Genomic DNA, 27,354 nt, shown 5'->3' with positions numbered 1-27,354 from the left:
GAATGGTGTACGCATACTCAACCACCTGCATCTTCTCAGGTTTCAAATAAGTGTCAAAAAGAGAAAACTTAGAGTTGAGGGGCCATCGGCGTTGTTGAGCAGAATTCATTCCAGCTCAGTTTTAAAAGCACATCTTTTTATTACCCTAATAAATTAACCAGCAATGACAGTTTTGTGGCAATTAGGTTATATAAACTTGTTACCATAAAGACACGTCATTAGGTTATATTTTTAAACTTCCATATGTCACCCAAAGGCAGAAAGAAACATGCAATGCAATCTTTATGACAGATTTTCTTAAATTCACCGGTTTTCCCATTTCTCCTGACATTTTGTTGAAATTTTAATACTCGACACTTTGGCATTTGACAGGTTTGCTTCGACTAACTTTGTGAAGCAGGAGCATATGTTATAAAATGGTAAACCATGCCCTCTCTTTTTCTTTTGTGAGAACGGTGGGTCAATTTAACAAGACAGATTTTTAAAAGTCTGTGATATCAAAGCATTTGTAGGCTATGCTCTTTGCAAAACAACTTTCATTTGGTTTCTTTAATCACTGAGCTATTCTCCTGGGGTGGAGTGGTGGGAATAAGATGAAGTTGAATGTGAAATTGTTTCACAGGATAGGAACAGGCCTTGCTCTATTTAGAATATAAATTCTGAATTCTCCCATGGCATAGAAAACTTGACATCATAGCCAGTAGAAAATATATAATATTAGCATGAGAAACAATGCCCAGAGAAAAAAACAGACCACATATTAAGAAATGTCTCTTTCCTTCTCTGTATATGCAAGACCTAAATAAACATGTTTCATTATTTCTCCAATTAGGGAGAATTCACCTACACAAACTTGGCTGAAGATATTAACAGGATGTAATGGAAAATTTCGCTCTTCCAGAGTCTAAAAGGCAAGAAACAAGAGAGAAGCAACCACCAAACCAAGAGACTCAGCATTCATTCTGAGTGCTAAGACTGAGAGCTTCCTAGTTGTCTCTAAGGGACCAAATCAGGTCCCCATATTAGGGAGCATTGTGGACACCAAGCCCTCTGTCAGTGCTAGGGCCCAGGACCGCTGCAGTGAGACCGGGAGAAGGACTGGAGACATCGTTTGTGGGGTGCGGAATTAAAATGAAATGTCCCTCGCGCACACATTATTAAGAATGTCAGGACAGCAGAGCATGACGCCAAGCTTGGGCCACTCCAATCATGGGGTGCTGTTTGCCTGCCGGGGTTTCATGCCCGTGAGGCCGACCCCGACAGGGTTAAATTCTGCACATAGAGACTGCTGCGCTCAAACTCCAGTTCTGTCCCCCACTGAGACACGAAAGTATTTATCTAGGACCTTAACCAAAGTTCCATGTGATAGTATGTACGATTCTCTCGGCCTCTTCTCTGTACAGAAATGATCAGGCATCTATATCCATAAAGAATAACCACGCTATTTTGTGTAAAGACTGATGACTATCTGGTTTACTTCCTTCAGTCTCTGAAGGACGTAACTGATGCCTGGCACTAGCCAATGGCTCTGACTTCGGGCCCGGCCCCAAACACAGTGCTTTTGCAGGAGCAGCGAGGTGTAAGGGTGCTGGGGAAGGGCTCAGGCCGAGGGACTGACTCCACTGCTGCTCCGTGAACCCTTGGGGAAGCTGCTTAACTTCTCTGTGCTTCCCTTTCCTCACCTGAACATATGTATACTGACAGTACTTTGCAGGATTAAGTTAAATATTTCATATAAATAATTCATAACACTGGTTGTCGTATAGAGAGTGTTTAATAAATGTTAGCTATTCATATTTTATATTTCACCTCTAAGACCGCCCTTTTTGGAAATGCTATGGATAATCACTTTGATTGGGAGGTGAAATGAAAACTAAATTAGAGAGTTAAGTGGGTCTAGAGCTAGTTGAATAAATGTAAAACAAATTTGTATTAATGAGCTGAAGTGTGTGTGGTAGAGCTACTCTCGTATATTATTCAAACTTTTTACTAACAGTTTGGATAAAAATATATGTGATGTGGTTATAAGATTTATTAATGAAACAGTTCTAGGAGGGATTTTTTTTTTTTAAGAACCAGGATGCAGAAATGAGTAACAGAAGGAAAGACTAATGTGACTAAAGTGAGGCTCTGACACACTGCATACAAATGGGTAGAAAAAGATTAATCGTGCAAAACACAAGCATGATAATGCTAGATGGCTCTTTCAATATCAAAGAAAATGTGCTTTGAGGTTAAAAATATCACCAGAGATGAAAGGCAACATTTCATGATAATAAGAGGGAAAGTGCGTCAGAAGGCCGTAACAATTGTCAATGTGTACACCACAAATAACGGTTGTAAGATGAATGAAACCAGCATGTGCAGAATTAAAGAAACAGAAATTACACAAATATTATTAGAAATTGTCATATTTTCAGTTTCATTTTTGAGTTATAGATGCACATAATGGTTCAACAAAAAACTCAAACTATTGGACATTCGGTTTGGAAAAGCAACGGGTTAGACTAGCCCTGTGAGGAAGCAGAGGCCACACTGAGTGCGGGCAGACTCCGCCTGTTGCTCCTGCTGCGGGAGGCAGGCCATGGCCCACTGGGATGCTCGTGTCGGGGCAGGCTGGTCCGAGGGGCTGAAGACTGCCCACGGCTCCAGGGCTGTCTTCACCTCCTACTTGACAGTGGCGAACTGGGCAGCTTATCTGTATTTTTCTTTCTGGAAAACCTGATAAAGCATTCTCACTGTCTCAGGTTTTCCAGGAGAGGGAGATGGTTAAAACGAGGATCCCAAACCCATTTTGCTTATAATAAATCCTTTTGTTGGCTTCTTGGACAGGTCTTTTTACATAATTTCTCCCACGTTTTTTTCATGGTTTCCCAGGCCCAGTCAAGTATCAGTAAGTATATGTTTGAGCTACAGTGTGAGGTTCTGTTCTCAAGCCTGTTTCGTTTTTATTAACTAAATGAATGCGCACCAACAGCATGGGTAAATGACCACACTTTGTAATTAGACTTTCTGGATTAAATGAATATCAACCTCGTCACTTCCAAATGGGTGTTTTAACCATTAGCTTCCTCATTTATAAAACAGGGATGACATTGTACCTACCCAAGGAGCTGTTGTGAAGATTGAGTAAGATTATAATTAAAATGCTCAGCACAAACTGGCCTTCCAACCGGTACCTATTATTAGTATTGCATTGAAAATACTTGTTCAAATCTTAAAAGGGTAAACTTGAAGGGACATTCTGCTGATATATCTTTGCAAACTGAAAATTGTAGCCAGTTAGAATGACCTTTTTTTTTAACTTAAAGTCCCAGAAAGATAAGGTAAAACCAGAAAGACAATATTCAGGTAAAATCTTTTCTGCATATGTAAGTAATTTAGAATACTTCTCTGCTCATATATTAAGTGATTCTGATACAATTATAATTCAGAACAGCCACAATTCTTCAACTCCAGGCCAGCTTATCCTTAATGTACTTTCTCCATTTCTGTCCACAACCCTTACCACTTGGCAATAAATTTAATTAAGTTTAGACTCAAGAAGTACTTTAGGTCAGAGGTTTAAACACAAACGAAATGCTTCAGAATATTTATCTAGAATAAATACTTATTTCTAAAGGGGGTAAAAGGGGACATTTGAAATCAAATAATCTAACAATAAGAGTAACTTTCTTTTAGTGGGAAAAAAATCTTTTTTTAAATTCCTGTTTATCAAAAAATTATAGAAATAAAGTGACTAGCAATGGTTTAAGAGATTCTTGATGCCTTTCTGGGTATTACGATATTAAGATACACATAACCAACAGAGAATAAATACTCCCTTAACTACAGGGACTGAAAGGGACTAGAAAAGCTTCCTACCTAAAACCAGCTTAACAGCATAATGCCCAGCCCCCGCCCCCCCCATTAGTGCTCATTTGACTTGAGCACCGACCTCCCTGGGGTGGCAGTCACCCTTACCCAGAGGGAATGTGTTCCGAGACCCCTTGTGGATGCCTAAAACCACAGGCAGTACTGACCCCCACATATACTATGATTTTACTATATTTATACACCTGTGGTAAAGGTTAATTTCTACACCAGGCACGGTAAAATAACTAACGACGAGATAGAACAATGACAACAATATACTGTAACAAAAGCTCTGTGAATGTTATCTCTCAGAACACTGGCATGGATTTCTTTTCCCTTCTTCACAAGTTCATGGACAGATTTGTTCTTAGCACAGATCTTAGCAATCTCAGCATATCCATTTTTTTTTCATTTCTTAAGTCAAGAACTTTCACCTTTCCACTTAAAGGAAACACTTACGGGCTCTCTCTGGCATCTGAACTGCCAACCTCACCATACTTGCACTTCAGTAAAATAATGGTTACTTGGACATAAGCATGGCAAGACCGGGACAATGGACCTGACCACCAAGATGGCTACGAAGTGCCCAATGGCGGGAAGAACGCACAGTGTGGACACTTGGACAAAGGGATGACTCATGCCCTGGGTGTGGCAGGGCAGGACTCTCACGATTTCAGCGCACTAGGCAGGACAGCATGCAATTTAAAATTTATGAATTGCTTCTACAATTTTCCAATTAATGTTTTCAGACTGCAGTTGACTATGGGTAACTGAAACCACAGAAACCACAGAAAGCAAAACTGTGAATTAGGGGAAAATACTGTATACTTTTAAAGCAGATGTAACATGCTGATTTTTGAGGGAAAGGTCCCTGGGGAGGACTGTCTGGGATTAAATTTTGACTCCATGCCTCAGCGTGTGACCTTTACTTCAGCTCTCACAGGGTTGATGTAGTGCAGTGAGACAATGAATGCAGAGCTTAGGAAGGACTCAATAAATGTTATCTGAAACTCTATCATCTATTATCTATCTAAGGTAGCCACGGGATAATTCACAAAACATCTCTAACATTTTCCTTTAAGTAGCCTAAAATCACTGGTCAAGGAGCTCGGGGAAAGGGATGGTGATAACTCCCAACAGAAGGGCATAGATTTAGGCAGTTCTTATTCCACTGCTGTGCTCTGGGAGGGCCTGGATCTTGAGTGAACTTTGGTGAAATAAATGAATCAAACTGGGTGAAGGATTTCCCGACTACCTGTCATCTGAAAAGCAATATACTAGAGAAAAGACAACATAAGACACAACCCTTCCCTCGAAGAGCATAGTTATATAATTGGTAGCACCCTGGTATTACATTATACCCACCTTCTGTTTGCCAGGGAGGCTGCGAGAATGTGTGTCTAGCTTTTTTAGCTTCTCTTAAGAGAAGTGGGCTCAGTCTTACAAAGTAGGAGATTCTTCAAATATAGTGTTCTGATATGCAGCCAGGCGAAGAAAATAACAGATATCCACTGAAAGCACAAATATATAATTACCAGACATATGTTCTCGATAACACAGAGAGGGCTGTATTAATGTTATGTGATGGTTATACACAAGGAAACGTTATGTATACTGAATGGGGTCTAAAATCAGATGGACCTGGGTTCACACCTCAGCTCGGCCACTGGGCTCTACGCTGGGCACTGACTATGTTCCTTCCCCAGACTCCCTTTCGTCTGTGGTGCTAAATGTGATCCAGGCTCTGCCGACCAGGTGCAGCTGCTGGAGACTCAAATTCAGAACTGAACTGAGTGGAGAGACAGGAAAGCACAAAACATCCACTTGATTTGCACTGACTACCTGAGGAGCAGTGTGGCTCTGCTTTAGCCCCTGGGGCAGTGGCCCCTTTATTCTGCAAGAGGCCCCGGTGCCCCACCAGGAGCGGAGACTGCCTTGCCAGTACGGGGCTGGACTGTGATTGGGAGTCTCACATCTATAAGCTTGGCCTAGGGACTGTTTCTTCAGTCCTCCCAAGAATTCCATAAGCTGACTAAGTCTCCTTCTGCTCAAACTAACTGCGCTGGATTCTTTGTTCTTCAACTAGACATTCACTTGCTAACCTGCCTGGCCTTTGGTAAGTTACACAACTTCTCTAGGGCATCCAGTTCTCACGGGTAGAGGAAATAATCTTAGCAGCTGCTGGAGGGGAGATTTAGGTGAGATCACGCCTGTAAACACACAGCACAAGGTCTGGCACAACGCAAGCATTTAATAAGTGGTAGTTGCTCTTACTGATGATGGTGACGATGACTGTGGCAATAAATATAGTAATCATGGCACTGGCTACAGTGGAGGTGTGAGCGAGGGTAGGCAGTAGGCTCTGGAGGCTATCACAAAGAAAGAAGTATTTGATTTGCAGAAATGAATCAGCAGTATTGGAAGTCTACCAAAAGGAATGGTCTGAGAATAAATCAGTCTGAGCTGCAATTCATTGGGCTGCAACTATCAAACAAAAACAGCACGAGGCTCCTGGAAATGCACCAGGGAAGGCCTGAGGGTGTATTTACACCTCTGGCACATGATGTCCACATCGGGTTCCACAAAGTGCCCTCCAGCCTTCAATAAAAATGCTAAAAAAGCCACAGATGTGGCATTTTCACCTAATTAGGGTCCAGAATAAAATGAAGCGCAGCCAGGAAGAGACAGTTTTTGCAGGATGATGGCATTGTTGGCACTCTTCCTGAGCCTAAAGGAAAACCGTGTAAACAAGTTTGCACGCCCCTCCCCCAGCCCTGGGAGATTTGCCACAGAAAAATGTATAATAATGCAGTGAACTGAGTGCGAACTGCATTTTCGAGCTCTCGTGGGCAATTACCAAGCAGGAGAGAAAAAGAGCATTAGAAACATAAAAGAGAGTGGACATCATCCTCAGAAAGGTAAACAGACACAATGAGAGCTTTTGAGCACAGCCTCATCCCAGGTGTCCTCAGGGACTTGAGAACTCATTTAACTCTGCATGCTTTAGTGCTAAGAAGCCATAATGGGAATCAGCTTCCTCGGAACTGCTTCTTACAGCTCTCGGAGCTGGGAGCTGCTGAGCCTGGGCCAGCACATCCCTGAGCGTCGTAGCTGTGCTTACCCCATGGTCAGAGGGCTGAGCAGCTCTTGGGCTCTGGGCTCACAGAACTGCCATGTCAGCCTAACACAGGCGAGAGATAGAAGCCAGTGCATTCAATTCACCCGGGTTTTGCATAGCATCGTAATGATGCCCTTTCAGAGTTACGGGGCAAAAGATCGAAGAAGGGACTGCATCTCCCTGAAAAAGACTTCTCTCTAAATTCTCTGTATCTCAAAGTCTAGATTCCAGAGGCATCTGTGGATTCACACGGAAGCACAGATCACTGCCAGGATAATGCAGTCTGCCCGCAGTCCACCCTCTGGACCAGTGGTTACTCTGGTCCACGCGCAGGCTCCATCTGTTTCATTGTGCAGACCAGGTCGGAAATACAGCCGAGCGGTGCCGTTCGGGACAACACACCAAGCAGGCGGGTGTTCACCTGTGAGACTGGGAGATGCTAATCTGATGGTATAAATTGTGCTTCTTTTTGGCTGGCCTGCTTAAGAATAATAAAATAATGGTTTCCTTTGCAATGAAAAAATAACTATACTTCTTCAATTTTAACGCACTTTAGGTTCCTTTTACATTTTTGTATTTTGAAAATCGGGATATATCTACCAAGAGATGAATACATTCAATGTAAGATTTTATTATTCTTATTGCTATAATGGTGAGCCTTACAATCAGTGGTATTTAGGAGAAGAAAAATAGTTATCTGGCATACTGTAAAATAGATATTCTGTATTGCTAGCTTACTGGCTCAAAGGCTGACCTATACAATGATTCTGAAGCTCCTTAAGTATTAAAGTCTATTTGCTTTTAGACCAGCCCTCTGCCTCCTATACTGCACCCAAGACAATGCTGAAAGGAGGCTCCTTGAACACGGCTGGGGGCTTACTGGGTTCCTAGATTTCATACTGAGCTAAAGAGGAAACCAGTCAGAACAGAGCCCCAGGTAGCCCTGGGCACCTCTACAAATGGAAGAAAAAAAGGTAAGCTGTAGTTCCACCGGTTCCTTCCGGAGTGAAAGAGTGAAACAGTCTGAAGGGCCGAAGCCTCGGAGGAGTCTTGGTTACCCGTGAAGGGGCCTGGCCCGCTCTCCTAACGAGGCAGCTGCGGGGTCAGCACGCCCACCTCCCCGCCCGCCCATTCACAGAGGGTGGCTGCGGAAACAGTCACATACAAGTGCTGAGGAAACCCACGTCTCGTCAGAGAACCTACGTAAGTGACACGCTCTGGTCAAACTAGCTCTTCGTTTACAAATATGAATTGATTACCAGGATCAGTAGACATATCGGGAAAATAGTCAGCATGAACAAGAAAGACCATGATAAACATCATCACAAAAAAAAAACCCAGAAGGATAAAGGCAGCAGAAGAAAACTTGTCCAAAAACTTAAATTGGTATCTTTTAAATAACAATAAATTGGTATCTCCTCTGGGATATCATAATGACATTCTGTAGGAGAACAAACGACTGTGGAAAATGAGTAACCTGAGAATGAGTTCTTAGACCTGAAAACATGATTGCCGAAAATGTAACACTAGCAATAATTTCTTAAGAGTAAAATAAGTATTACTAATCTGGAAGATACAATCTACAGATTTTCAGAGCCATGGCAGGCAGATGTGGAAGATCTATCTAGTGAGAATTGCAGAAAGGGAAAGTAAAGACTGTAGAACAGAAAATTAAAATCAGGAATGAAAGATGATTGTTCTTGACTAGCGGGGACTGGAGAGCTCATAATTTTCATTTTTCATACTCAATATTAAGATGAACCCTTTGTAACCAAGTCACTTTCTACTGATAGAAGAATTGCAAGGACAGAAGTCTTAAAGTCCAGATATGTATGAAGGTCACAAATAACCCCGGCATGAGGTGCCAGAGGCTCTAACTACACCTCCTGGCACTTACTTATGGCCACGAGGCACTGATAGCACTTAAATGAAGAGCATGTCCCAGCAAGGTATCTACAGACAGCAAGGGTGGGGAGACCAACTGCCCACTCCCACAACAGTAGATGCAATTTGAGAAAATATCCAAATGGGACATGGGACAATGATGTAGGTAAAGTCCGCATGCAGTAGCTCTGGGGAGTATTTGCTTTTTCCCTCAATAAACAAGGGCGACTAAGCTTCCCTGCGATGGCCCAGGGACATGTTTCTAAGGTGAACGCGGTGGCTTCATGACTGACCACCACCACCTGCACGGGCACAGGTTCCTTCTCTGCTGTTGTGACGATTCTCAAAGCCTCAGGGATCGAAAACCTCAAGGGGGTTGGGGATTTTTGGAAAGATGGGAATAGGTGGGGGCTGCAGCCTTACTTTTCACAGATACAACTGTAAAATGTAGCCCAGTCAGGAAAGTCTGAGAAGAAAAAGATTTCTAAATAAATAGCAATGGACCATCCGTAACACTAACACACACACTGCACTACTTAAAATCTTAGCAGAGATGTGATTTTGCCTATTTTCTTAAACAGTGTTGCTCCCAGAGGCCAGAGGGTCTGCACCTGTCTACACCAGGGCTTGGCGCATCACCTCCTGACCAAGGTCCTACACGGTTCCGCTGGTGCCGAGGAACCCTCGACCCCGAGCTCCTTAGAATTCACATCATCTTACCACGTGCCCAGTGCGAGAACTCCTTCATTCCCAGGGAACAGTTTCACAGGAGACAGGACTTGACAGGATTTTTCACCAGCTCTAATTGCCATGACTTAAAAAAAAATTAGTTCAGCCCAAAATTGCCTTTTGGCATATTTTACCATTAGTCTAGTTTTGCCCTTAGGGCAGAAACAGTCTGCTCTCTTGAGAGGAAATTCTTTAGTTATTTGAAAATAGCTGTTCTGTCCAAATACTACCACCCTCCCTCCTTAAGTCCCCCTTCCTCAAGGTATAATAAATGCACCCCTCCCCAACCCCCCATTTCTTCTACTGGTTCTTCACACTCCATGGTTTATGTATCATTCACATTTTGGTTTTCTGATTGCTAAGTATCCCTCTTAAACTGCTGTGACTCTAATTGAGCACAATGTCCCAGGCCTAATTTGATAATAATATGCTATAACGGTAACAACCGCTACTTACAGACATACCAGTACCAAGCACTGCCCAAGGAGCTCTGTCTTATCTCATTACCTATCAGGTAATACTGTCAAGATGAGAGACCGTAGCTTGAAAAAGCTAAGTGACCTGCTTAGTTGGCTTGAGAAACCCACACCAGAGAGCTACCTGGAGTCAGCAAACGTCCACTCACCCACTACAGGACACCAGCACAGAGCCCTCGCTGATCACCACCTCCACCATGACAGATGTGTTTAATCTACCGATACTCTAAGCGGCCATGACTCCTACTTCGGGAGCAAAGGAGCACAACACACTCTCGTTTCCTCTAAGTTCTTAAAGCTACTGCATGTCTGTCTACTGAAATATTGGCCGGTGCACAGCACAAACAGGATGTGAAAAACACGAATCTTGTGCCATAGTACATTTGGGCGATATCTCAAGCTGCTTGAATGCATCGATCTATTTTGACCTCTTTAATAAGGCTTATTTTTATTTAGGATGACATTGTTGAGAAGAAAACAGAGACTTTATTCTATTTAATAACGTAACAGCAAGTTGTTTTTACGTGATACTCAAATGTGAACTCCGCAAGACCGCAAACACATCTGTTTTCGGTTTTCTAAAGCACGGTGAGTCTCTCCAGGAGGGAGCGCCAGGAGAGAGCGGTGCCTCCGCCAGCCCTCTCCCGCCCCTCGGGACCTTTGCACGCTGACCGCAGGAGCTTTAGAGTGTCAGCGGGTGATTCCTGTCTCCGCTGGCCACAGTAAATGTTAGCACAGCCACAAATGGACTGTCCTTTCACTTCGCCCAGGTGCAGGTGTCAAAGAGCTTGCTTTTCAATACTCCTCTCTGGATTCGGAAGCTAGCTATTAATTCTTTTTCCCTTCGGCTAAAGTAAAACAAATGAGTAGCAACTAATGTTGTAGGCAGAGCTGAGGCAGTGGATAGCCCTACAGATAATGAGACTTAATTGGAATGTAAATGCAAGGGGGCTGCAGTAAAACCTACAAAGGCTGAGAAGGGCAATGCTGTGCTCTGGGTCTCTGCTTGGCTGGATATATTAGATCTCGCAATTAGAGCAAATCTGTTGGCAGTATGGGACTTCTTAAATGTAATAATTAAAATTTGTGTTATAGTAATAATTACTAATTACTAAAGTTACTATTTATTAGAAGTCTACCATGTTATAAGCAAAGTGCTACATTCTTTTTTTTTAGGGTTTTTTAAAATTGTTGTTCAAGCACAGTTGTGTCTACCTTTCCCACACCGCCCTCCCCTGCCCCCACCTCCCACCCTCAATCCTACCCACCTTTGGCTTTGTCCATGGGCCCTTGATGGCCCTTCGCCTTCTTTCCCCCATTTCCCCTTCTCCCTCCCTTCTGGTTACTGTCAGTTTATTCTTTATTTCAATGTCTCCGATTCTATTTTGCTGGCTTGTTTGTTTTGCTGATTAGGCTCCACGAATAGATTCTTACTCTATGTTAGTTCCAATTAGTTTCTACTAGTTCATTTAATCTTCAGAACAACCTCATTTGATGGATTCTACGGTCCTCATTTGGGGAAACTGAGGCTCGGCTAAGTGGGGTAACTCTCCCCATTCAGGCAGAATGTCAGTGACTGCGAGAGGCCAGCAAGAGCTGGTTTCTGATGCTGCCACAAAGGGCAGTGGCAGGGTGCTTTTGTGAAGGATCTAGAAGGATTTTGGTGGGGGGAGATCCTGAAAGGAGGTGCCTGACTGGCTATCTCAATGGCACTTGGCGTAGCCCTGAGATACTGCCTAAGAAAGAGATGCTGAGAAAGATCTACCTCCTCTGATTCACTGTAGATTGCACTGAGGCTGAGACTGACCAAAACAAACAAACAACATTGAGAATAAGAACACTAATCTTATTCTCTGATATACCAAGGCTCCCCAGTCCAGCTCACCCAGAAATAGGCTGGGACAAAAGGGCACACACAAATGAGAAAAAAAGAAACCACTGGGTTTTAGTAACATGACAGCTTGTTAATGAATCCAGTTGAGAGAGTTCCATATTCCCTTTCAGACAAGTATGTATAAAAGACAGCATTACTCTTCTGAGGAGGGGGGAAGGTTCCTCATAATTTGTAGCTGACACTGATACTGTACAGCTGATCTGGCTCAGAATACTATAGAGTAGCCCCCTAACTATTTCCATTTCAAAGATATAGAACACTTCCTGTACCCATCTTTTCTGGGTGGAACATACTAAATGGCCTTGTCATATGATGGACTGTTGTTTCCTCGAAAGGATTTGAACTTACTATGTTTTAAAAAAGAGATAAACCTTTGACTTGCCCTAAAAGTAATAGGCCGCTCTTAATATTCTTAAGTATTAGCATATTCAATTCACCTAGGACAATTCATCATTTATTTACTAGGCTTCATTTTATTCCTAAATAACAGAACATTTTAAAAATCTTTATATAGGCTAGCACATAACTTTGTTGTCATTGGTACTTTGAGGGTAATATTTCCCTAGAAATATTGGTGAGTATTCCAGTACCCCTTTTCTGATCTGACTGAAGGATTCAGAGAAAGATACAGACAAGATACATTCATAGTATATCAATTTCATTTCCTGCATAGTAATAAATATTATCAGAGCCCATTTAGTTCAGCAAATCCCACTGATTCTACAAAACTTCTCCATTTCCCTAAATTTAAGAAAAGTTTTGAAGTAAGCACAGTTCACTGCCTTTCTGGAATCAGCACTTTATTTCAAGATTTTCTCTAGTCTTTCTTTAAGACTTTAGCAAACTACATTTTCATCTTGGCAGCACTTTTTGCTAGCAGGATTTTACATTCTTATATGTATTTATTTAATAAAACCTGTCGCCCTCATCAAAATGAAGCAGGGATATTGTCTACTTTTTTCCACCATTATATCTTTAGAACTTATTACAGTGCCTTATAAATAATTAGTGCTCAATAAATATTTAACGAATGAGTAAATTCTTGAATGAATCAATGCATGAATGAATGAACAAGCTCAATCCAATATTTCCCCACTTCAAACTGCCCAGAATCAAGTTATATTATCGTCTCTAAAAATCAAACCAATACACTAATTGTTGATAAGGAAACAGGGTGCTAAGGATTTAGCAATGCCACTATTAGGGTCAAATGCATTTAAGACATGAGAGGAAGGGAGAGAAGGAGGGAGAGAAGAAGAAAAATAGATACGAGAAAGGAGAGGAAGGGAGATGAGAGGAGGTGGAAGAAGAAGGGGAATGAGTGCATTCCTAGACTTTACTTAGTAAAAAGGAATAAATGGACAAGGTAGAATATCAGGGATCAACTTCAGGACTAGTTGCTTAAAAAATTGAATCCTAATTTTAATATGCTTAGTTAACTACCTGCTTATAATAATAGGCCTGGATATCATGCATATTATTAATATAGCACAATATTTCATTCTCTATAACAATGATTTGCTATCTAAATAAATATGAATAAACCTCATTTTTTTGTAAGGACAGGTTTTTATTTTTTATTTTTAGAATATCAGTCTTCTTGTTTATCTGGTCTCTCCAAAGTCAATGGCTTTGCTAACACAAAGGAGCTATCAATGACCACTTCACCTCAGAGTCACCATGCCACTCACTGGCCTCGGCACCTCGGGTATATCACTTTACCTCTTTGAGTCTGTTTCTGCAGTTGTAAAGACAGAATATTCATATCTACCCTATAGACTTAAAGCTATAAATTCTTATTGGAGACAAAGAAGGTCATTATACAATAATAAAGGGGTCAGTCAAGTCATTGAGAAGATATAACAATCATAAACATGTATGCCCCCATATTGAAGCACCTAAATATATAAAGCAAATGCTAACAGAACTTAAAGGAGAAATACACAGCAATACAATAATAGTTGGAAACTTTAATACCCCACTTTCAATAATGGCTAAGTCATCAGACAGAGAAATGATATCGAAATAGCAGATGTGAACAACATTATAGACCAGTGACAGCGATCTTCAAGCCTTTCATCTCATGGCACACGTAAATTTATACTAAAATTCTGTAGCACACCAAAAATATATTTTTTTGCTGATCTGACAAAAAGGGGGTGTAATTCTGATTCATTCACACCAGATGGCTATTATCATTTGTATTGGCTGTTGTCATTTTTTTTTATTTGACAATCTGAGGGAAAAGAGTTCAGTGCCCCTGACTAAATAGTCAGATATCATTTTAAAAATTCTTGTGGCACACCAGTTGAAAGTCACTGTTAGAAACCAAATAGAACTAACAGACATATACAGAACATTCTATCCAACCACAACAGAATAAACCTTCTTCTCAACCACACATGGAACATTGTCTAAAATCATTCATATGTTAAGCCGCAAAAAGAAAAGTCTCAAAAATTCAGACACATAGACCAATGAAAAGGAATTAAAAGCTCAGAAACAAACCCTCACATATATGGTCAAATAATATTTGAGCAAAACAGAGGCAGACTCATAGATAGAGAGCAGGCCGATAGCTCTGGGGGAACTTGGGGGCACAGGGATTGAGCAGAAAAGCAAAAGGTCTCATGAACATGGACAACAGTGTAGTGACTGCAAGGGGGGAGAGCTGGTGGAGGTGGAAGAAGGTATAAGGGGGATAAATGATAATGGGAAAAATACAATAAAAATTATACCAATTAAAAAAATTATATCTGGGGTAAAAAGGGAGACAAGAATACTCAATGGAGAAACATTAGTCTTTTCAATAAATGGTGATGGGAAAACTGAGTATCCACATACAAAAGAATTGAATTAGAAACCTCTCTTAAACCACTCACAAAAATTTACTTGAAATGAGTTAGAGACTTCAATGTAAAACCTGACACTATTAAACTCCTAGCAGCAAACATAGGGTAAAAGCTCCTTAACACTGGTCTTGGCAATGATATTTTGGATGCTAACACCAAAAGCACAAGTAACAAAAGCAAAATAAAGGAGCAGAACTACATCATACTAAAGTTTCCACACAGCAAAGGAAATCATCAACAGAATGAAAAGGCAACATATGGAATGGGAGAAAATATTTGCAAAAAATATATCTGATAAGTGGTAGATACTCAAAATATATAATGAACTCAAACAAAAACCAAATAATCCACTTTAAAAATAGGCAGAGAAACTGAGTAGACATTTCCCCAAAGGAGATCTACAAATGGCCAGCAAGTACATGCAAAGGTGCTCAACATCACTGATCACCAGGGAAATGCAAATAAAAACCAGGACAAAACATCACCTCACAGCTGGTAGAATACGGCTTTCATAAAAAAGACAAGCAATAAGAAATGCTGGAAAGGAGGTGGAAGAGAAAGGAATCTTGAGCCATGTTGGTGGGAATATAAATTGGTACAGTTGCTATAAAAAAACAGTGTGAAGGCTTCTCAAAAATTAAAAATAGAACTAGGATATGACCCAGCAATCTTACTTCTGGGGACATATCTGAAGGAAATAAAACCACTCTCGAAGAGCTAGCTGCACCCAGGTTCACTGCAGCACTACTTCCGATCGTCAGGACGGGGAGACCACCCGAGTGACTGGTGATGCATGACTGGGTGAAGCAGGCGCGGTATGCACACATGATGGAATGTTATTCTGCCATAAAAAGAAGGAAATCCTGCCAATGGTGACAACAGGGATGGCACTGAAGGCATGATGCTAAGTGAAATAAGTCAGGCAAAGAAAAGTATAATATAGATGTTGCTACTTATGTGGAATGTAAAAAAGAAAACGGAACTCATAGAAACAGAGAGAAAATTGATGGCTGCCAAGTGTGGGGGCTGGAGGAGATGGGAGAAGGAGGTTAGAGGGCACAAACTTTCCGTTATAAAATGAATAACATCCGGCTGTCTAATCTATAGTGTGGTGACTACAGTTCACAATACTGGGTTGCATATCTTAAGCTGCTAGGAGTTTACCTTAGAAGTTCCCCGCCCACACAAGTTCGCTATGTGAGGTGAGAGATGTGTTAACTAACCTCACTGTTGTCATCATATATATATATGTGTGTGTGTGTGTATATGTATGTATGTATATATACACACACTGTATATCTCAATCTCAAATCATCACATTGTACATACTTACTATTGTATATCAATTATATCTCAATAAAGCTGGAAAAAATCTATTCCACCGCATTTAACAGGGTAACTGTGAACTGAAAGATACATGTAAAAGCCCCTTTATAAAAATGTACACTTTCTAAAAGTCTGAGGAATTATCACATTACTTTTCAGTGCTCAGGCCACAATTGTAACTTAATTCCACGAAACCCTGGTGTCGCCTGGGTCCTTAAACCTCAGTCCTCTCAAGGACAAAGGCCTGTTTACATACCTGAGGAGGCCATGGGGGATCAAATGACACAACATTCATGCAGATGCTTTAATCTCACACCGTTATGATAATTTAAACTTCCAGTCAAATTCTACCGTGAAAAATTCCATTACTACAAAAACTCATGAGTGGTACACAGTCACAGACTTTTTTAAAAAATGTCCTTACATCAACAATTTGAAACGACCAGATTTTGGACTTCGAAGAACATTATTCTGCATTCTAACCCATGTTATTAGCTATGAAAATGCAAAATTAATCCCAAAGATATTTACGTAAAATAATCGTAAAATCCTATAGAGCAATTTTATTAAGTAGTTCTGCATGGCAAAGATCTAATGTGAAAATAATGATGATTTGGAAATGCAAGTATGAAATCAGGTTCTTCAAAAATTGCATGTAAGTTTAATTATCCCTGGAAGCTATTTTTTGAAATGGGCAAAAATACCCGCAATGTGTCATAAATGCTGTATTTCTGCTCAGAGCAGTGATTTAGAGTCACGCTGCTTGCCACAGCTCGAGCTCCTGACAAAGGCAGAGAGCATCCCCACGGCAGTCAGGGGCTCGTTATCTAGAATGCTGGATAGAAAGATGTCAGCTTCCGATCTTTTGGTGGGATGAGGTATGAACACAGTGCAAAGCATTCACACAGAGAAGAGGTTAAAACCCCTAGTCCACCTCAAATGACCTCTCTGTGTGACCTCTGAAACAGAGATGAGTTGTGAAATCAACATTGTACCCAACAGGGTAGGTGACTGAATCGTTAACGACACAAACTATGCCCTAGAAATGTAATGATACTGCAAAACAGGTCACTGCAGCAAAGAGGATAAACACACGTGTACACCAATCTTGCTCATCAGATGGCCTTCAGCAAGAATATAAAATAAATTTCAACACTGAAAATAGTCCCAGGAAGTAAAAAAAAAAATTCCACCAATCCACATTCTATGAGGTTTCGGCTAATCCAGAAGGCCACACTTATTTGCAATTGAAAACTGCTAATGCTTATGAAAGGCAAAAATGATTAAGATACCTTCACCCACTCTCCGAAGCCTGCTGTAGCTGTTGGCACCAATACTGTACTTTAATGGCTGAAATAGCTCTTGGTTTTCCTCTAGACTCTTACCATCTTCCTTTTATTGCTAGATCACCTTCCCCCTTCACATCTCTCCCAGGGATTTAGGGATGAGACTAAGAGGATTGGCAGCATCATGGAGGCAAAGTACCAGGGAGCCTCCCTCTGTCAAATTTAGTGCCAGCAGAACCTTTGTAGGACCCGTGGTCTAGAGAACCTTAAAGCAAAGTTCAGTCTACCTGGATGCCCAGGAAAACTTACAGCTCTCAATTTCCAAGGTGCAGTTTTGTTCATCCAGTGGGTACCGCCTCAGGTCCATCATGCAGGCAGCTGTGGTGGTGATTCTACAAGAGAAGTAACAGATACGTGCTGTTAGCTGGTCCATGGCTGGAGCTGCGAAAACGAAATCCAAGTATCAGAGAGGACAGGACTGGGCCTCGAGGAGACTGATTTGGCTAACACTCTAATGAAAAAGAGCACAGCAGACTTTGGAAAACTATTTTACCTTATGAGCCTCGTGCGGATTTTTTAAAAAAGAGACTGGACCATGTCAGTGTTTTCCCAGCATGTAGTCCATTACCTACTGGTACCATAATCATCTTGGAGTATTTGATAGACAGGCAGTGCCCATCCTCCGTTTGGAAGGTGGGGTGAGACAGGTTCAGGACTCTTATTTTATAAGCATCACAGGTGATTACGAATATCAACATACATATTCCTCTTCCATTCACATATTTTCTCCTTTTTTCAAGACCCTAAAATCTAATCTTCCATCAGTTTTGGCTTTGATCCATCATTTTGACCTTCCTCTGCATAGTATAGCACTTCGCAAGTGCCTTAATACGACACACGGTCAGCCTTTCATCCATCTTCTGACTTGCTCTGTCCTGAGTAATCTGATGGTCTTATCACCTGTTAGAGAGCTTTCTCCTATGGGCTGCTGAAGTTATTTATTTTAAAAAGTTGGTCCTTGTATAATTTTATCAGAGAGAAGTGAATACATGACTTTAATGTCTTTATATTTTTCTGTCATCATTTTTCACTAGTCTCTCCAAAGAAGGAGCCAAAAAACATACTGTGCTAAATGATTTACTATCTGTTTTCTAAACAATGAGGAGGCATAAAGTCATGAAAAAAACACACAAGTTTTAGAGCACAAAAGACCCAGGGATCCTGGTCGGGCAGCTCAGTTGGAGTGTTGTTCCAATAATGCCAAGGTTGTGGGTTCGATCCCCACTCAGGGCACATACAAAAAGCAACCAGTGAATGCATAACTAAGTGGAACAGTAAGTCAATGTTTCTCTTCCTCTCTCAGGTCAATAAATAAAATTTTTAAAAAAGGGGACACATCAGACACATGTATGAATTCTAACTCTCCTCACTGATTTTGACTCACATCAAGAATAAGAATTGATATAATAATTTACATAACAGAGAAATGACATGTAATAGGTCCTTTAAAAATCTGCATCTACTGAAGACAACTAAGAGTGGACGTCGATGCTGAGCCTCACCAACTCTGGCTGACTCCACTCTGAGGGGCACGACGCTGTGTTTTGGAAACAGGGAAGTAAGATGCAGGGGGAGATGGTCCACAGCTAGGCTTTTTCCTCCAAGGCCTCGGACACAAGGCAAGCAGACCAGGCGGACTGAATCCATGGCATTCCTTGGTTAGGAGCGATGCTCCCAGTCGTCGGCAGGAGGATGAAAATACTGTAGTGCCCCCTTATCTATGGTTTCACTTTTCTGTGGTTTAATTTACCCGCATTCACCTGTGCTCTGAAAATTAAATGGAAAATCCCAGAAATAAAGTATTCATATGTTTTAAATAATGTGCTTTTTCTCAGTGGAATGAGATCCTGCCACTGCCCCACTCCATCCTGCCTGGGACGTGAATCTTCCTTTGTCCGGCGTATTCACACTGTAGACTCTCCCTGCCCATGACTCGCTCAGTCGTGCCATTTGGTTGTGAGACTGGCCGTCAAGGTATCACAGTGCTTGTGCTCAAGTCACCCTCACTTTACTTCACCATGGCCCCAAAGTACAAAGTAGTGATGCTGGCAATTCTGAGGTGCCCACGAGAAGCCAAAAAGTGCTTTCTTTAAGCAGAAAGGTATATATTTACAGGACAAAAACAGTGTATATATGGTTTGGTACCGTCTGTGGTTTCAGCATCCAGTGGGAGTCTTGGAACATACCCGCCACAGATAGGGGGACCTACTGTGAGTGATTAACTTAATATGGGCAGTCTGTGCTTCTTTAGTCTGATTACTACTGCATTAGCATTTGTGCTCCGTTACATTTTGTTTTCCTTTTTAGTAACAAGTGAGTATTCTAGGGCCAACATTCACCCTTGATTCCTTCCTTTCCTGCACTGAGATCTGCTGGCTGCTCTGCCTCCCTCGGGGTCTACGGCCCTGTGACCTTGCCTCTGTGATCCTCAGGAGCTTGGTCCCCAGCCTCTCCAATTGCCGCCCTGCTATCCATATCTACACGGCAGTCAGAGTGCTTTTAAAAACACAGGTCAAATTTTACCACTCCTCTGCTCACAAAATGCAGTGTCTCTTCCAATAAAATCCAGAGTCCCGGCTATGGCCTACGGTGCCCTAAATAATGTGATCCTTCCAATCCAATGTTTTCTTATGTCAGGGCCTCCCTCACTGTCCTCCAGCCTCTGCGTGTGTCCCTGCTGCCCGGCACACGTGTCCCTCTGGTCCTCACGGCCACTCTTCTTGTCCTTCCGCTCCAAATCCCCCCTCTGAGGGGCCCTGCCCCAGCGGCCCCCCAAAGTGGTTGCCATGACTAATGCTCCGTCTTGTCTGTTTATTTCCTTTAAGTAATTATTGCCATCTGAAGTATCTTCCTTATTTTTTTAAAGTACTACTTCTCATTATAAATCTTCTATTTGGAGATTAATTTTATTGCATGATTTCTCTTCTTTTTAACTTAAAATGATCATGTGTCTCAGGTTTTAGTGATTCTTTTTATATTTTTAACAGTAAATAAATTTTAATCTATTTAATGAACATTATATAAATAGTACCAGAGTTTATCTTATTATCAATCTGATTGCTTCTGCTTTCAACAGGAGCTTTCAAATTCTTAAATTCTCCAAAAATTAACAAGCAGCTTTCCATATGTTTTCAGGGTTAAAAATGGCAATTTTTTTGGTTATGTAACACTTAGGTGAATTTCACGCTGGTTCACAGATATTTTTTTGACTTGATACAGCTTGAATTGCCGTGAACGTATACGAACTTGTATTATGCAAAAGAGAAATTTCCAAAGGAAATGAAATTAGGCCCATTACAAACATACCGAACACCCATCCTGTTAATGTAAAACAGCAGAAATAATTCCTGTCTTGAGAAACTGGAGAAAATTACCATCATCTGATAGAACCGTCACAGAGGACACGGAAGGTACAAGGGCGCACATCCAATAAAAGAAGAGAGCCATAAGCAGACGTCTGGCTCCATAAATGCACTCAAGTTTGCAACCGCTACTCTAGGCTGTGGTTCACACTTTCTGCTGATACATATTCATGGCAAGTAACATCTGTGAACTGGTGTCATGAGCAAGAAAAATAAATTGACTAATGATATCACAGCAGCAACGAGTTTCTACTCATGTTTTAAAAATAAAGTAAAAGAGAGTGTTTTTCTCACATCAACAACATTCATACTTACACCAGCGTTTTACATTTTTAATGCAGTAATATAGTTCATACGGCTATAAAATACACAAATGTTTTCTAGTCAATGTTTATGGCGCATTTCTCTCTCCTTTTGGCTACAAGCAGAAACTCTGTAGCCAAAATAATCCATTAGAAATTTTGATCATACACACTGGGATTAGTGACCTGGGACAAGTAACTTACAGTCTCCGACACTTGGTTACCCAGAAAAAATTGAATTAAATACTTGCCATGATAATTTGTATGAAATGATGAATTTAGAAAGACATCTGTAATTCACAAAATGTTCTGTAACTTTTATTATTACTACGTGCTAATGAGCAGACCCAGTGGTGGTAACTCATTTGACCAGTGGTTCCTTGGTATTATCTGCATGTGCTTCTTGTACACATGAAGAAATGTAGAATAATCACAGGCTTATAAGCAAACCAGACTATCAAATATGATATAAATAGCTTTCAAACACATATATATGCAAAATAAGGCACATGTGTATGGGAGTTCAATTTAAGAGATTTGAAGACAAAATATAGACATGCATGCACCTGTTTGTTATATGCATAAGAAAACTGCATCTTTTCCGGGTATTTTGTGAGAGCAGGAATCACAACTGTTTTTGTGTTATCTTCAATACTTTGCCAGGTGCCTGGCATGTGTCACTAACCCAAGATTAAAATAATTAATAATAATAACACAAAGAAAGTCATGGCCATAAGCATCCTCAAATGGAAAAAAATCTCTATACGAAGTGCCTGATTTGTCTTTTTAAAATTCTCATATAAATTTGAAAGTCAAAATCATCTTTATACAAGAAGCTACCTGGAATCTTATTCAGAAAATCCCAGTGAGGAACATAAAAATCGATTCTTTCAGACTTTCTGATTTATAACAGGGTTGAGTTTCTCCAGGAATAAGTCAGAACAACAAAAATACTTAATGGGCTTTTCATGAACACCCCTTTCTGAATCCTGATTCTGTAAAGGAACTCCAACTACTCAATGCCACTACCAGGAGTCTTTAAAGTGAGCCCAGTATGAAACCCATTGTACAGGCATCCTGATCAAGTTTCGAGGCCACTGTGAAACACATGGAGATAGTTCTGTCTCCAACCAAAGGAAACACTCAGTGATGTCTCCCGAGTGTACCTCATTTATCTGTGGCAAACCCTCCATAGTTAGGGGTGGAAATGTGTCTTCTCTGGTGCTGAGCACTACTGCATGATAAAAGTCGCTTTTGCAAAATGCCAGCATTTTGCCTGGGCTAAGAGATCTTTGAATAAACTCTTCATTCCATAGCCACTGGTCTGAAAATGACTTGTGCTATAAAATACTGACACAGTCACTTAAGGGCATCTATCAAATTAAACATACAACAGCTACGACAGCCTTTTGTACCGAAGCCATGGCATTATCTGAGGTTTGATGATGCTGCCACAACATCCCACGCTGGAACGAGGCCGGAGACAGTTAATAAGTAATGGCGGATGCCTTTGTTCCTCTGCCAACGGGCTCAGATTCATAATCAACACGACCCGTTTCAGGCCTTTCCTGCAGATTCCTCAGCAGGAACTTCCGGAACCAGACTACGTGGTTCAACATGGGTCTTCACATGGGAGGAACTTGTTAAAATTTCAACCAGAGATTATCAGAAAGTAATCACGAAAGTCTGCTTTGCTTGATTTCTTTATGTAGATAACCCTCTTTACTCCAAAGAACATTCCTACGTTTTCTAAGACCATCAGATGTCTTATCTGCAACTATACTCAAAACATATTGTTCTAATTCACATCATGGTTTTACTCTGTTCAAAGTGTACATTTATTTAAAAGTACAACTTATTCTAATTACAAAGGATGAAGAAATCCTGTAGCATTAGGAGACATCATTACTAGAGAAAATTAGGATGTTAAAAAGGTCAATTATCACAAAATGTATTTATGTATATAATTTTGCTAGCTGTAAAACAGAGTAATTAAAAATGTCAGCTAGGAGGAAAAAGAAAAATGTCAGCTAGGAGGAAAAAGATACGAATGCTGAGTTTAAGCATTCCAGCACAAACTGAACTTCTGAAAACTTCTAAGGAGCACATCTGAGTCACTTTTCCCAAAGGTACTTAAAGTATTTTAGTTTTTATAACTCAAGAAGACTAACACTATTCTGTGTCTCACAATCATTTTTAATTAGGAAGCACATTTCTCACATACGTCCCTTTTGTAATATGCTCTTGCTTTTTCTAGAGTGGGTAGAACATTGCTATAAAAGTTAGGTGATTTCAACTCTGGCAGTCTTGCTAATAATAACATACCTCATGTTAATTAATCATATACTAAGTTCTAGACACTATCTAATGTTACTGAAAGGTATCATCTTACTTAATATGGGGAATGTCCTATTAATATTCTCATGTTAAGTTCCATGACTATTTATATATATTTTTTAAAGATTTTATTTATTTATTTTTAGAGAGGGAAGGGAGGGAGGGAGAGAGAGAGAGAGAGAGAGAGAAACATCAATGTGAGGTTGCCGGGGGTCGTGGCCTGCATCCCAGGCATGTACCGACTGGGAATCGAACCTGCAACACTTTGGTTCCCAGCCCACACTCAATCCACTGAGCTACGCCAGCCAGGGCAGAAACTGACTATTTATATTTTACAGCTGAGAAGACTGAGGCACCAAAAGGTGGAGTGATTTTTCTCGAGTCCCCGAGTGAGCGGTAGAGTTGAGATTTGAATCTAGGATTACCTGACTTGAGTCCATATCATACTTAACTAGTACGCTACAACTAACTAGCTACTTGACCTAGATAGAGTAATTTAGCATCTCTAGAGGACGGACCAATTTCCTTGATCCCAAGTGAGCCTGGGGATTCTGTAATCCTATGAAAATACATTACATGTTCTATGACCCTGCATATTTTGTAATTTTGTTTTACCCACACATCCAAATGCTGTATTTCACAGCTGTTCATTCTGTTTTAGTCAATTATGTAGATGAGCCCACCCCAGATGAGCAAACACAGGCCTCTCCCCGAGGAGCCCCACTCAATATTCTCCCCTGGTGCAAGGGCTCCCGCAGCCGTGTTCCTCCCAGCCTGTGCTCTAGCGCGACCTCCGCGGAGGCCTTCTGCTTAAATTAAAATCTCCGACACTCACGCGTAATTGTTTGTAAAAGCTCTTCACAAGTCCTCCCACTGTGTCACATGCACTACTATGCTCAACTTTGTAATCACTGAAAAAAAGTATGATCGCTAGCAATCATGTTCCCCTTTGATAAATCGTGGGTTTCAGATGAGAGCTATTTGTACTCTCCTGCAGCTGTTTGGCCTTCAGTGACTCTGCTTTTTTGGAATCTTCTCATCTGTGAAGGTACCGTGGCCATTAAAGGGCTAGACTGGCTTCCGCTACAAATGCAGGTAGGGTTACGAAAGACATTCCCTTAAACAATGTGCTTGTGGAATCCAAATAGCAGCATCCGACAGAATCTCACTTTGTGGGCATAGAAATCCTACTCAAGCAAAAACATTATTAGATATGGCCATACTAATCTTCGTCTTTATTATTCTTCTCCAGTCAGTCCCTTGTTCAACACCAAAATTTCCCATGTTATATTCCCAATGTTCCCATCTACAAATTCTGTGCTTACCTCAGGAATGAGACTATCTTCTCTTTTCTCTAAGTTATGTATTGAAGGAAGTCTGAATCCATGAGAAAAAAAGTAATCATTCTATATTTTTGCTCATAACTTAACAAGTGAAATCTGACTTCGGGTCATTATGAGATTTTATTGAACCAGAGTCACCTACTGACTAGAGAGATCTAGAGATGAAATTCTGATTATTTCAACAATGCTTTTTTGTGTGCATGATTAAAAACAATATTGTGCCAGATTTTTTTTTGCTGCATTCCTTAAAATATTTTAAAATACTTTATTTTAATTTGTGAACATTGGAGTCATACCACTTCTGAATAAATTCATCAGTTTTATTCCAACCATGTGTAATTTTTTTAAACAAATTTTAAAAAGTGGCTTACAGATGTTGATTTAAAGCTAGCCAATGACAGACTGAGGTTATAACCCGAGATGGGTCTGCTGTCATTTCTCCCAAGTCTCAGCCAGTATTATTTTAAAATACAATTGAAAAATATATTTTGAAACACATGCAGGGGGCCTTCCTTTACCTCTCCAGCTCCACCCTTAACCACCAAGCTCCGTAGCCCTACAGACTAGACTGCAGGGGCTTCAAAAATCGCCTCCCTGGTTCTCTGGCCTTGGCTTTGACTTGGCCAATAGGGTCAGCGGTTTGGCGGCAGAAGGACAGTGAGACTGGGAACTGTTCCCCAGGCTCCTCCTCTGCGTAACTGGCGTCCAGGTTCCCCTGACCATTCCCTTCTCTGCTCCTGCAAGTCGGGGTACCAGGGAGCGGACGGCAACCTCTAATCTCATCTCTGGGAGGGGAAACAGGGTGCTGTTCTGTCACTTTGTAAATTGCCTTTTTATTACATTCTTCTCAAATTATCCTGTTTTCAATACGCCATCTGTTTCCTGTTGGGCCCCTGACTGGTGGACTATATTATAGAAATGTATTTAAAATCTGAGGTTTTTCTAGTGTGGCTGTCGAAAAAATTAGAAGCATTTCATTCCTGTGACCTTTTCTCGGGAATGTAGGGATGAGGGATGAAGGCCCCTCCACCTTCAATAAACTGCCTCTTTCACGTGGGTCCCGTCTCAGGACGTCACCGCCCACCTGAGAAGGCCTCTCCCCCACCTTAGCTCCTCCTCTCCTGGCCACTGTCTCATGAGTTTTACTTCCTTCATCACACTTGTCACTGTTTGAAATTACCCTGAGTACACATTCGTTTATTATTTTCGTTTCGTTATTCGTTTGTTATTTTCTAAGTCCCCACTGGACTCAGGGCCTATCGTAAGTTCGGTTTTCCAGAAGTAGACCCTAAAGGATGCTCATTAGGGGTCATCACTTGCAGAAAAAAGGGAGAAGAAGTAGACTTGGACAAAGGGAGATGCTGATGCAGAATGTCAGTGCAACGGCATGAAATTCCTGGTGGGAGTATGGCTATCAGAGCAGCCTTCACGCCACCTCTGTGCCCCCAGCACACCCCACCAACAACCATCACCCACTACCACCACCACCCACACAACACACACCACAGCCATACACACACACACACACTGCAACCGCCACCCCATACAACCACCACCACACACAGAAACATACACTACAACCACCACCAGCACTACCCACACACCATGAGACACACACACACACACCCCTTCCTTGAGCAGCTGGCACCAGATGTCTCAGGAAAACTGAGGCCCGATTAACGTTTTCTCCCTTGAGGCTGAGCACCTGCTGGAAGTTGAGTGGGAATCATGGACCCAGCCTCCAACACGCCCACCCACACACTTCGCCTGGGTACACGGTGCTGTTGTGACGGCCTCGGCCAGGAAAGTAAAATAGGTCTGCCTGTTGTTACTGCTGCTGTTATTTTCTAAACATGAAAAATAAAGCACACAGAGCTGCCACCGGTTGCATGCTGACTACTCGCCTTGTACTTCTGACACCAACAAAATGCACAAAGGTGCTGTCTCAGTCCTTTCTGCTACTCTGATCTCTAATGGCAGAAGATTTCCACCTAAATGGTATGGAGATGAATAGGCAGAATCCAATTAAAAAGTTGGGGTTGAGAGGGCCTGAAGGAGAGCTCTCACACCCTAAAACTCATAATCAATTACTCCAAACAGGAAGAGCTGTGTTTTCCGTCTCCAGCATCAACCTGGTTCTCAATTCCACTGCTCCAGCGGGAAGAGGGAGGGTCTTCTTGCCTGGCAACCACACAGCTGATGAATGACTTTTACAAGTCAGCCAAGGAAAAGACAACTGCACTTGAACTCCCAGTGTCCTCCAATGGGCTTTTTGTTCACAAAAGGCCCATGAACTCTCCTTTTCCACCATAAAAAAACCTTTGTCTCCTCTGTTCTTGGGACTAGTGAGTGGTTCACTGTTAAGACTTCAGGTACCGAATTGCGATTCTTTGTTGTTCCCAAATAAACCCATTTTGCCGGAGAACTAACTAGCTGGCTTTCTAGTTGTTTAAGGTCAACAATGGTATTTTTACTACTCAAGAGTTAAGTTTTTACATAAAATAGGTACCAAATATGTGAGAAAATGCTT

The 27,354-nt window shown here is 41.3% G+C and overlaps 1 protein-coding gene across 2 annotated transcripts in view; it reads right to left on the bottom strand.

Annotated features, from left to right (window-relative positions):
- The window catches only part of GABRB2 (gamma-aminobutyric acid type A receptor subunit beta2), a 246,346-nt gene that overhangs the window by 78,987 nt on the left and 140,005 nt on the right, over positions 1-27,354 (bottom strand). For both annotated transcript variants that reach the window (XM_045827857.1, XM_045827848.1), the window contains exon 6: positions 17,730-17,812. In XM_045827857.1, the coding sequence (XP_045683813.1) occupies positions 17,730-17,812 (83 nt within the window). The remainder of the gene's footprint in view (positions 1-17,729; positions 17,813-27,354) is intronic.

Source organism: Phyllostomus hastatus, unplaced genomic scaffold (assembly GCF_019186645.2).
Source record: "Phyllostomus hastatus isolate PE091 unplaced genomic scaffold, TTU_PhHast_1.1 phas_contig_150, whole genome shotgun sequence".
Classification (NCBI taxonomy): Eukaryota; Metazoa; Chordata; class Mammalia; order Chiroptera; family Phyllostomidae; genus Phyllostomus; species Phyllostomus hastatus.
The sequence above is the reverse complement of the archived record's forward strand: the minus strand, read 5'-3'. Positions and strand labels throughout refer to the sequence as shown.